The sequence below is a fragment of the Cebus imitator genome, unplaced genomic scaffold (genome assembly GCF_001604975.1).
Source record: "Cebus imitator isolate Cc_AM_T3 unplaced genomic scaffold, Cebus_imitator-1.0 Scaffold81, whole genome shotgun sequence".
Taxonomy (NCBI): domain Eukaryota; kingdom Metazoa; phylum Chordata; class Mammalia; order Primates; family Cebidae; genus Cebus; species Cebus imitator.
This window is the reverse complement of record NW_016107396.1, coordinates 1,303,213-1,315,333: the sequence shown is the minus strand read 5'-3', so window position 1 is coordinate 1,315,333 and position 12,121 is coordinate 1,303,213. Positions and strand designations below refer to the sequence as shown.

Below are 12,121 nucleotides of genomic sequence, written 5' to 3'. Positions count from 1 at the left end.
ATAAAAGGTTGTGGAAATTATTTCCATAAGTATGACAAATTTGTTAATTGTTTCTTGTTGGTCTGTGGAACAGCAGTAGCCTAAAAATGTCTCTCTATAATTCAAGATTGCATCTTCTACAGAGAAACTTGTTTTGGTAGAAATGAGGATAATGAAAGCTAAAGAAACACAGAGTATATTTTATTTCCCTTTATGAAGTTTAAATTCTGTTTTTTTTCCATTAACCCACATAGATTCTTTGATACTGTATCTGACTTGAATATGTTTTATATATAATGCTTAAGGGCCTAAGTATGAGCAACCGAGAAAACATCAGTTTGTCAATTCATGAATTGTGGTTCTATATGATCTTCTATTGACTAATGATTCAGGTGAATATTTTGTCTTGATTCTGGCTATGAGTAAAGGAAGCTGTACTTGACCATCACGGTTGTATATTTGGTACCAAAGCACCATAGCTGCCAAATATATGTTCATTGCCAACAACTTGGATTATGATAAGTAGAAGCTTTTACTTAAGCAGTCAGTCTTAGTATAATAAAGTTTCAAGAAAGGCAGTTCACAGTTTTGCTTCTTGTTCTCCAGCCATGTATTTTAGCAATTATAATTTTGTTTATTAGTGTGGCATACATTAATCCATATGTGATAGTTTTTTAATTAGCATGACACTCTTTTTCAGTGATTTACTTAAGGCTTTTTTTCCCTTTTTTTCGATATAAAATTACATAAGTAATACCCTTTTAATCACGTTCTTAGTATTAATTGACCAAAAAGCAGATATACATTTTTATTAAAAGGTAAACATGGAACACGAGCAGACACTAGTGGCTTGCCTATTCTGAGTCCATTTTCTTTGCCTTCACTGGGATACCCTGGGCTTCAGGCCAAGTGGCCCTGACTTTTGCCCCGAAGGTGATTGGCTCCATTGTTCTTCCTAGTGATTAGTGTAGGAAGTGGCATGTGATCCAATTTCAATATATGTGAGAAGTCTGCTGGAACATCAGCAGTTTTCTTGTACTTAATCTACTGACTAGTATTTGTATTATGGGAGATGGCTGCTAATGCCAGGTGCCTTTAATCTGTTAGTGCTCTAGACCTTTCAGAGGAGAAACCAATGTCCTCACGAGAAGAAAATAAACATATTTCAGAAATACCAGTGGGACCATTGAGTTGATAAAAAGAAATTTAGAGGGAAGAGAATACCATGTTTTAGCTGGCAATTGTTGGGTGTACATGTGGTGGCCTTTGCTGCCACCTTAGCCATAGGGGACACTGGGTGGCTGTAAGTATACATGCTGAGCATAGGACACTAGGAAGGTGAGTCGTGACGATCTTGTCAAGCCACTGAATTAACCACCCCTAGAGTGACACTACCATAGCTTATAGGATTATAGAAAATAATGACATTTCTTTATTTTTAAACCAGATGAATCAAGAATTTTTGGTGTTTGCAGCTGAGTGCATGCTAACAGATACAAATTTCAGTTGTGGATTAAGAAATATATGAACAGAAAATAGATTCAGTGGGATATTTAAACGACATTTGTGACAGTTACCACATGTTTTTAGAAGCATCCATAAACAGACTAATCAGAATGAATACTGACATAGCATATCGGAGGCACGTCACCGGGGCCATGGTGGACCATGACAGATTTTGAGACCTGCCAAGAGCAGCCTTGATTTAATGGCATTTTATCTGGTGTAAATAATTTTTTTATTTTCAGGATTCACTTTCATTTCTCCTTATCTTTTTAAGTATTATTAGAGGAAAAAAGGCTTTAATATGTTGAGTTATTAAAGTACCTTTTATTTGAAGCTTGACATACCAGGAAATATTACTGACTGTTGTCTTGCCCAAGGTCAAACAGTAGACCACTTTCAGAGCTAAATATAGATTGAGAGCATTCCACATAAGGAATAATTAGGACCTCTGAAAAACCTCCAGTGCCTTAGAAATCGTAGAACCAAATTTTCTGTTGTTTACATTGTTAAACTACAAGTAAAATCTTCTCATTGGGTCCTGTTGATATTTCTGAAATATGTTTCTTTTCTTCTTGTGAAGGATGTTGGTTCCTTCTCTGAAAGGTCTAGGGCATTAAAAGATCAAAAGCACTTGACTAAGAAAGCAGCCATGTCTGTTAATACAAATACTGGTCAGTAGATTATATTCTTTGCTTTTCCTTTTGATTTTTTCAAATAAAGTTTTAACATCCAAACATTTAACTTATTTTTGAGGAAGTAACTCATATCAGTTTGTGTGCTTTCATTAATGCTTGAGAAAAGGTCAGACTGTAAAAAGCAGAGCTGAACAGTGTCTATTTAGAATAAATGACTGTTACTGGCCTTTGTTCTGTTGTTATTGCTTTGGGTTAATAAAACTGTCCAATGTGATTTGCCACAATGGGAATGCTGGGCTCCTTCCAGCTCCCCTAGGGCCATGACTTCAAATGGGGAGCTCATATCCTCCTCGGGCTCTGGCTCTCTCACCTACTCTGGCTGCACTCCTTGACGCAAGAGTTAACTTTACCACAAGAGCTTATGTGACGGTCATGTTAGCTCATAGCATGTGTTCAATAAACAGTGGCTGGAATCAAACTGGTAACAGAGTATGCTGTAAATGTGAGGTTTCCAGATATGTGCTGGGACTTGTCAGCCCTTCTTTCAGCCTCCTGCCTCTAGTGTTCTACTGCTGTCTGTCCTCCAAGCAGGGAGATAAAGTTTCCCCACTAACTTACTTCTCTATTAAGGAAAACACTTTGACTATACATGCCGTTAAATGTTGGCCACACACACAGAAAATAACTGACTGAGCAGTAACCATGGAGTAGGCATTTGAAAATTGGCACTGAGCAGAAATGCATCAGCAGAGATTTTGGAATGACCCTTGTAGATTGGTAAAGAATAAGGACTTCTTTTGTAGCTCTAGGTATCTACTTGTTTCTTTCCGTTTTCTAAATGCACATATGCTATATATGGTATGTTATGCTTTTCTCTCTTCTGTTTTATAGAAAAAAATTCCCTTTCTAATTGCTGTACATATAAAATTGTATAGCATATGGCAGTTTCAAATACAAATGCCTATAACTTTCAGTTTTAGAGAAAAACAAAAGCACTGCAAAGAGAAGTAAAAAGTCTGTTGAAAATATGACCAAAGTAGGAATTATGGTTTTAAAAAAAGATTCTTGGCTTCCAAATTTCACAGTTAGATTAATTCTTTTTGCAGGTAATTAAGAACAGGACTTAACCAGTGAGATTTATAGATAATATATAAAGTTTTTTCAGTTGTGGTTTAATGATGTTGTTTCAGAATCTTTCTGTTTGGTTACAAAATAACTGCAAAGATACAGCAGTGGCTAAATGATAAAGGAGCATCTTTTGGGTCTGGGTGATAGATGTATGCCTATTGTGGATTGATTATTGAGAGTCTCATTCTTCTTCTTCTTTTTTTTTTTTTTTTTTTTTTGAGATGGAGTCTTGCACTGTCGCTAGGGCTGGAGTGCAGTGATGTGATCTCAGTTCACTGCAACCTCTGCCTCCCAGGTTCAAGCAGTTCTCCTGCCTCAGCCTCCTGAGCAGCTGGGATTACAGGTGCCTGCTATCACACCCAGCTAATTTTTTTGTATTTCTAGCAGAGACAGGGTTTCACTACAAGAACACAGAGAAACAAAATATAATATTGAATGTGTCCATCCAATCTCCTTCAGGCCCAGAATAATTGTTTGTCTTTTTGGTACCCAATGGTAACATAAAAATTGGAATATATTCCAAAACATTCCAATTTCCATGAGTTATGTGTCCACAAATTGTCAAGTACTTCTTGAACTTACATACATTTTCACGGTCACTGTGACATTTCTTGGCATAACAGTTTCCGTAAGTGGTCTGCCTGCTGTGTAATGAAATCTTCCTAAATTGTCTCTTTTGTACTTAAAGGTATGTCTTGTCTCCTAAGGCTTGGTTCCAAAATTTGGAAGGATAAAGTGGTTTTTCTCTTTCTTTACACTTCATGATTTAAGGTCCTCTTTTCTCTCCTCTCTTTTGAATAAAAGACATTTACTGTTTTTTTTTTCTTTTTCATGTGTCTCTACAAATTGTCAGACTCCAATTTCCTTTAATTAATGAGCTGGAAGCGTCAGAAGAATTGGTAATTTGTACAGTTTTGGTAAAAATTGGTAATTTGTACGGTTTTATAGAGTCAGACTCTTACAGCGAGGATTGCTTTTTATTTTGACACAGACTTTTCCATGAGGTTTCTCAGAAATCCAATATATATGTATATGTTCAGTTATAGGTAGAAAAAGATACTAACCACAGAGAATAGAGCTTTTGGTCATAATTAAGAATTACCTTTTTCCAATAGAGGCAGTAATCAGAGCTGACAGTTCAAAGTACATGGACAAGAGGCAGCTGACACCCACCTCATACTTTTTAGTTTCATTCCTGCCATTTTAAACAATTATAATAAAAAAAAACTAAAATATGATAGCAGATATAGGCATCTGTCCTAACCGTGATTTGTCTGTAGCCAGGCCTGGGAGAAAAGAAAGCATGAAAAGGTTTTAAATTTATGAACATAGTATCATGTCAGATATTTTTCCTCTTCAAGGTTAATCTTCTTTTTTAAATTTTATAGTAGACCTCCACATACTTTGGAGAAGAGTGTGTTAATTCCCTAATAAAAGGTCATGAATATTGTCAGGGATTATATTTGTGCATGGTCCAAGTTGCCGTTTTTCCTGGAAGATGAATGTGTTCAGGAACCATTCTGCTATTTCTGTGCTCTCAATTGAGTCATTTTCCCAAAATATGCCAGGCTCCAGCCCTGAAAAGGGTCTGTCTTTAGGTCCTTTGTTTTAAAATAGGATTATATTACTCTAGCACCATTAATAAAGGGATTTGCTGGCAAAGCATGAGTAACAAAGGCAAGATTTTGAACATATTACCATAGAGCATGGTTAAATAACATTTTTCTGCACAATATTTTGAAATTGTGGTATGCTGTTTTGTAACACATATAGCTGAGTCTACACACAAATTGTGTTTAATAATACAGAATTCTGGGCCAGGAGTGGTGCCTCATGCCTGTAATCCCAGAACTTTGAGATGCCGAGGCAGGCGGATCACAAGGACAGGAGTTCAAGACCAGCCTGGCCAATATGGTGAAACCCCGTCTCGACTAAAAATACAATATTAGCTGGGCGTGGTGGCTGGCGCCTGTAATCCCGGCTACTTGGGTGGCTGAGGCAGGAGAATTGCTTGAACCTGGGAGACAGAGGTTGCAGTGAGCTGAGATTGTGCCATTGCACTCTATCCTGGGTGACAGAGCAAGACGCCATCTCAGAAAAAAAAAAAAAAAAAAAAAAAATAATAATAATAATAATACAGAAGTCTGAATCAGATGCTTAGGGTTTGTTGAGCCAGAAAGATTGAGTTCAAATCCCCTTATTACCATATACTCTCCAAAAGATTTCACCCAAGTTACTTTTCTGAGCTTATGTTTTTCACCTGTAAAATACCACTATCCTCATAGAACTGTCTTAGGGATTAAATGAAAGAATAAACTGTAAAAACACTTAGCAAGTACCTGGTGTTATGTGTCACCAGTAAATGTTAGGTTTTAAAATTCTTGTGTTGAATTTCTCCATTGTTGTCTATCTTTTATTATAGTTAATTCACTTAATGCTTATGAAAAAGCTTGTAACATTCTCTAGCTCGCCTTCATTCATGCAGAATATCTTGATAAATACTGTTAGTTAATGATATGTTATATATTTTATTTTTTTAATAAAGACAAGGTCTCACTCAGTCACTCCTGCACTCAGGCTGGAGTACAGTGGTATGTGTGATCATAGCTCACTCTAACCTTAAACTCCTGGGCTCAAGCAGTCCTCTTGCCTCAGCCTCCTGAGTAGCTAGGACTAAGGCAGGTGCCATTGTGACTGGCTAATCTTTAAAAATTTTCTGTAGAGATGGGATCTCACTCTGTTACCCAGGCTGCTGTCACACTCCTGGCCTCAAGTGATCCTCTCACCTCGGCCTCCAAAGTGCTGGCATTATAGGCATGAGCCATGGCGCCTGTCCCTGTTCTTAACTGCCCATTTTCAGAAGCAGTGCTAACAGGGAATCATTAATAATGAAGTTAAATTGGTAGGATTTATTGCACAAACATTATCCTTCTGGGCTCTGAGTTTGAGTGGAGGGCCTTTTTGTTTGGAGGCCAGATATATAAGCATTAACTCAAGATGGCAGCTGGTAGGGCACAAAATTGAAAGAGGAGGAGGCAAGATTGCCACCTGGTGCTGTAAAGACTGAGGCAGATATAATACAGCCATCAAACAGTCTGTTCCTTCTTCTTCTCCCCTCAATATTTGGCAACACAAATTAAAAGCTTTATAGTGAACTTACCTGATTTACAAATAAAGATATCAAAACTCTGACAAGGAGGCGCATGTTTCATAACTGTTAATACCTGACATCTGGGATTCAAACCCATGGTTTCCTGACTCCAAAGGTTTTATCACTATACTGATACTGGTGCTTGGGAAATGCCAGGAGTTACTGGTTTTCCTCAATGAAGAACATTCCCTGCAAATACATCATCCTTGAACACAGAAAGTAATGTTCAGGATAATTGTTCACTGGTGGTTAGGCTGTTTCCTTTATTTTGATCACAAAATCATATAATGCTAGTACTGTAAAGGATCCTAGTATTCCTATTGCCTTATTTTTGGGTGAAGCAACTGAGACCCAGGGAGAACCAAGGACTTGTCTGATGTTTCCTAGTTGGCTCATGGCAGTATTGAGGCTGGGAAGAACCTCATTCTGTGTCATGTCTGCAGTGTTCAAAATCTGCTCTGCATTCTGATGTTACCACTTTTAGGGTCCTGGGCCATTTATTTCCTTTCTAGTCTTAATAAGGTTTATATTATTATTATAGGTTTTTTGGACTATTTTACATTTGTATACAAAATCATTTTATATTTTAAAACATACACCTTTATTCACTCATGTTGGTGAATGGGGGAGAATAATGGAAGAGTTTAAAGTTGCTGTTTATTCACAAGTCACTAAGCTGTGAAGAAACACAACTGGTTATAAAAGTGAAATTTTACTGAAAATTGTAATGTTCATTGTGTGATAGAATGGAGTGTCCTCTTTAAATCAAGGTAAAGCAAGCATATTTACGTTTTAAATACTCTGAAAAAGTGAAAGCAATTTAAGGACATGTAATTCTCTAAACATTAATTTTAATTATGTGGATAGACCTGCCAGTTTAATTTAATCAGTCAGGTCTTTGCTTTTTATTCCACAGATCTTCACGGTATTTCTAATTTGGAAATCAAAGTGCATATTAATGTACCTGTGACATATAGAAACAACTATGTTTCTTGATACACTCCCAAATACTCTGATATTTGCATCAAAATTGTCAAAATTCTTTCTTTCTGAAAAAAAGCATTGAAAACAGATACTAGAGTTTGTCAACATCTTCACTGGGCTTTTTTTTTTTTTTTTTTTTTTTAATGCGGCAAATAGAATTTGTAAAGTTGACGATTTTCGTTCCTTCCTGCTGTGTGCTTTTTTTGTTTGGATGAGTATGAAAGAAGGTTCTGAACTATGTTCAGAGCCACTTGGGGTGTTCCTCTCCTTCTAATCCATGGGAAATAGGTGTGCCCAGCTGGCAAAAGAGGAGTAAGAAAGAAGTGGAATGGAATTTCTGGCACTATGAACAATTTTTCATTCCTAGGGTGTCATAAACTAAGGCTATTATACCCTCTATAAGGTAACAGATTTTGAAAAATTACGTGAAACCTGTTATTTCATGTAATAAAGTTGAAAATACAGCCTGTCTGAAAATTAGTTGTTTTGCTGCCCCTGAATTTGCTCAATCATTTTGTGGCTTCATTTAGAAAGATGCCCTAATCTTTTATCTTGTCAGTGATGCATCTATATTTGGGTGATTTTCTAGGCTGTTGACATATTTGATGCTATAATTTAAAAATTCATAGTATTGATTACTGCTTTAGTTGGGAAATAAGACAGCATCTCAGAAAGCAGGAATTTAAAGATATGCTGTACCCTACAGATAGCAGTCGATAGCTTTTTTCCCCACACTTAGCCTGTCATTTCTGTTGTTCATGTAGTTTGCTAGGTAGTTAACAGTACTTCATACAAGTTGTGGTTCTGCTCTTTTGGGTTTCCTATTCATAAACAACAATCTCCGGGGGATAAAAGAAGGCTCTTCCTCTTTAAGTAGCAGACAGAAAATACAGTTTTTTTTTTGGAGGGGGGGGGTTTTGAATTTTCATATGTAATTACTGCAGTCGTCTGTAGGAGAAAGGACTCATTATGGTTTTTCTCAGCTATCTTTCTTAAAGACATATGCAGATAGCCAGACAGCACACATGGCACTGACCTACTGTGGGGGACTCACAGTTTTGTGAGACTTGGGGAGCGTATCGCCACTTCCGTCACTGAATGCCAGTCCCAGAGCAGTTGCATTAGGCTGGAGGACTGGAGGTGGAGCCTTTTTTGCTCACGGCAGCAAGTTCCCTTCTCTTTTCTCTCCCCCGGCGGCGCGTGCATTGGCTCTTCGAGCTGCCTGTGCTGCTCCGTGGAGTGAAAAAGGCAGGGTGTGCTCGCAGACTGTGCTACAAACTGCAGTTTCTATTTGGGGTGCTCACGGAGAAGAACACCAGGAAAGACAGACAGGACCAGTGCCATGGGCCAGCTTTGCTGCTTTCCTTTCTCAAGAGATGAAGGAAAAATCAGTAAGTGGGATTTGTACTGTGCAGAATCCTAAGTGCTTGACTATTTTGTGTGATTGTCTTCTAGGGGTAGTTTTGCTTTTTTTAGTAGGAAAGATAGCAGACTAATCAGCTGTGATTTTTAATATGCAATTGTTAAAGGTACTGGTAAGAGTGTAGTTACAAATTAACTATAAAAGTATAGTAACTCAGTAGGTGAGCTATATTAAAAATACTAAATATTGAAATGTCACTTGTGATTCTCCTCTGTTGGTACTCTCCCAGCTCATTTTTATCACACTACATTAGAGTCAGTTTAGGTTTGAGTTTCTTTAAATCACTGCATTCAATTTGATATACTGTACAAGCCAGACTTCATTTTTCTTATCTGAAACTGGCATATTTTCTGAGCAGTGCTCAACAGTAACAGATAGAGAGGCAAAGCTGGTTCTAAAATGACACATATTAGACACTTACAGATATTTTCATGTGTTCCTTGCTTTGTTCTGCCTGGAAGGGATTCAAGTGTGCCTATGAGACCACTCTAAACAAGTGATGCCGCTTTGCTTCTAGCAGAAACCTCATGGAATCTGCCTAAATGAATGTTGAATTCCACAGCTGCTTATGCCCAGAAAAGAGAACTTAAAGTGGTGCCATTTGCATTGAATTTTGTTCCTCACTGGCTTATGTGTATTCACTTACATTTTAGCTTTGTTAAATGGATTACTGGCATTTTAATTAGTAAGCTGAATAGAGTTTGCCTTACCCTAGTTGCCCCAAAATAGGGAATTTTTACTTCCTTTTCAATATAATGTTTCCAGTCATACTTACTAAATTTGCAGCCACATTGCTGTCACATCATTGCTTGATTCTAATTTAGATAGGTCCATGGAATTTCATAATATCTGATTCAGATACTCAGAGATCTACATCTGGTTTATATTTCCTGTTGCTTGTTCTTCAGAAACTAGCCAGGGACTGTTTAAAAAAAAAATACATATGCTATACCTATTCACTTGGGAAATAAGACAGTTTTTACAGTAACTCTTTTGGGAATGCTTTGGAATAAATGCCGAAGTCTCCTAACATTGGAAAGTGTGGAACATTTGATTGTTAACAAGGAGCTAATAAACGGTGCTCTAAATTTTACTTGTGAAATGATACCATGCAGTATGTGACAATCCCGCTCTTACAACTTGAGATGACCTTACAACAAAATCATTCACTTTCTAACAAAGAGCATTGGCATTCATTTGGCAGCCCAAGACTTTTCAGGTTATTTGTCAGAATCTTCAGTTCCTGAAGATTTTGGTTGGTTGATCTTTTTCTCGGGCATTGCTCCTCTCTGGAAATCCTCGGCAAGATGCAGGGTTAGTGAATTCTTTCCCCACCCTCTTCACTTTCTATTCCACTGCTCAGGGTTTTCCCTTGGAGTGCCTGCTCTCCTGTTGTATTTCTCTTCTTCCCCTGTCTGTAAGCATGTTTTGGCTCCATCTGAAGAAGTCAAGTTTCAGCTCCAGAAGGAATTTGTTCTTTTCTGTCTTTCTTATCAGGGACTGTTGGAGAACAGTCTTCTGTTTTACATCGGTGCTTCCTAATATTGATGGACAGGAAGTAATACCTACTGCTTTTTGGATTTATGGTCTCAAATTCCAAACTTTAAGAAAAAAAATGAAGGTAGAACACCGTATCGGAAGTGAAGCCAGAGTCTGGATGTGCAAATTCTGGTTAAAAGAAATGCATTTGCACCCCCGCCCCTATTCACTCCTGATGGCCCTCTGGTCTTCTCCATTTTCTCCCCATCATTCTTTCTTCCATCTGATTTTGTGGTTACTTCACTGTTTTTTCTCCTAATCCGCTTTATACTCCATTCACACACCCCATGCGCACACATATGCACATTGTAGAGCTGTTTCCTGATGCAGTGTTTAATTTCTCTGCTATAGGATGGTCTAAAGAGAGGCTTCTGTGTCAGGCACTGTTGTCCTTCTGATAATGTATGCCTAACAGTACTTATAAAGGGGAGATTTAAAAAGTGGCAGAAAATTTATTGCTCAGCATGCCTCAAAGAACATATACATTAGCACAGACTGTGGGTATCCAGTCTGGAAGCTGTGCTGATAATGTGAAAGAATCCATAATAGACATTTGGGAGGGTCCAGCATTTTTCTGATTTTGCTGCTGGATTATACAGTTACCTCCTGGGTCTTACGTATTTTTTGTGTCATCACCTAACAGCCTTGTTAGCCTATACTGAGGAATGTACTATCTGCTAAATACTAGTGAAAGCAGAGCGTCTGGGAATGCTTTGAAATAAATGCATCTACTAAAACCAGAGCACAGAAATGTGAATGCCCACTCCTTCTAATTCTGTAACAGGCGGTGGCTCTAGAATGTTCCTCCTTGAAGGTAGCCCAAATTATGCAGAATTTGATGAGTTTTTGGTGAAGGTTTACATGTGTAGGTGTTATTCTTAAAACACAGGTGAGTTGGAAAGCTCGTCCTCTGCAGTCCTACACAAAGATACAGCAAGGATATACCCAGTTGGCCAAGTGGTAAGAGTCAAGTGACTCCTTCCCTCTCCTGCTGCTGTTTATCCTGCTTTTGCCCTTTGGTGGTGGTGGTAGATAGAAATAATTCTAATTTAATTGATTTATTAGTGCTACTATTTTAGTCTATTGATAGTAAACAATGATTTTTTAAAATCAACTAGTCGTGCGGAAGCCTAAGCTGTAGAAAGTTGACTATATGCATAGCCAGAAATATTTTTAATGCAATTTTGATTGATATATAACAAATGTACGTATTTTGGGGGCACATGTGATGTTTTGATACATTCCTACAATGTGTAAGGATGAAATCAGGGTAATTAAGATATCCATCACCTCAAACATTTATCATTTCCCCGTGGTGGGAATATTTCAACTCTTCTAGCTATTTTGGAATGTACAATAAATTGTTTTTAACTATAGTCACCTTAGTGTGCTGTCAAACGTTAGTACCAATTCCTTCTATCTGACTGTGTTTGTACATATTAACTTCTCATCGTCTCCCTCCCTGACAACTTCCCAGCCTCTGGTAACCATACTCTATCTCCATGAGATCCACATTTTTTAAAGTGAGAACATACAATATTTATCTTTCTGTGCCTGGCTTATTTTACTTCCTATAATGACCTACATTTCCATCCATGTTGCTGAAAATGACAGATTTTATTCTCTTTTATGGCTGAATTGTATTCCATAATATACCACATTTTCATTATCCATTCATCCATTGATGGACAATTAGGTTGATTCCATATTGGGCTCTTGTGAATAATGCTGCAGTGAATGTTGGGGTGCAGGTATCCCTTCGATACATGAATTTCC

General features: G+C 37.6%; 1 protein-coding gene across 4 annotated transcripts in view; it reads left to right on the top strand.

Annotated features, from left to right (window-relative positions):
* Window positions 1–12,121, top strand: part of AKAP7 (A-kinase anchoring protein 7) — a 142,484-nt gene that overhangs the window by 100,062 nt on the left and 30,301 nt on the right. The window contains exon 1 of one of the 4 annotated variants that reach the window (XM_017533250.2): window positions 8,322–8,774. The exons of 2 other annotated variants lie outside the window; for them this stretch is intronic. In XM_017533250.2, coding sequence (XP_017388739.1) covers window positions 8,726–8,774 — 49 coding nt within the window. In that variant the 5' untranslated portion in view covers window positions 8,322–8,725. Of the gene's footprint in view, window positions 1–8,321; window positions 8,775–12,121 lie in introns of those variants that run through there. One more of the 4 variants, XM_037740201.1, reaches the window with a different exon arrangement.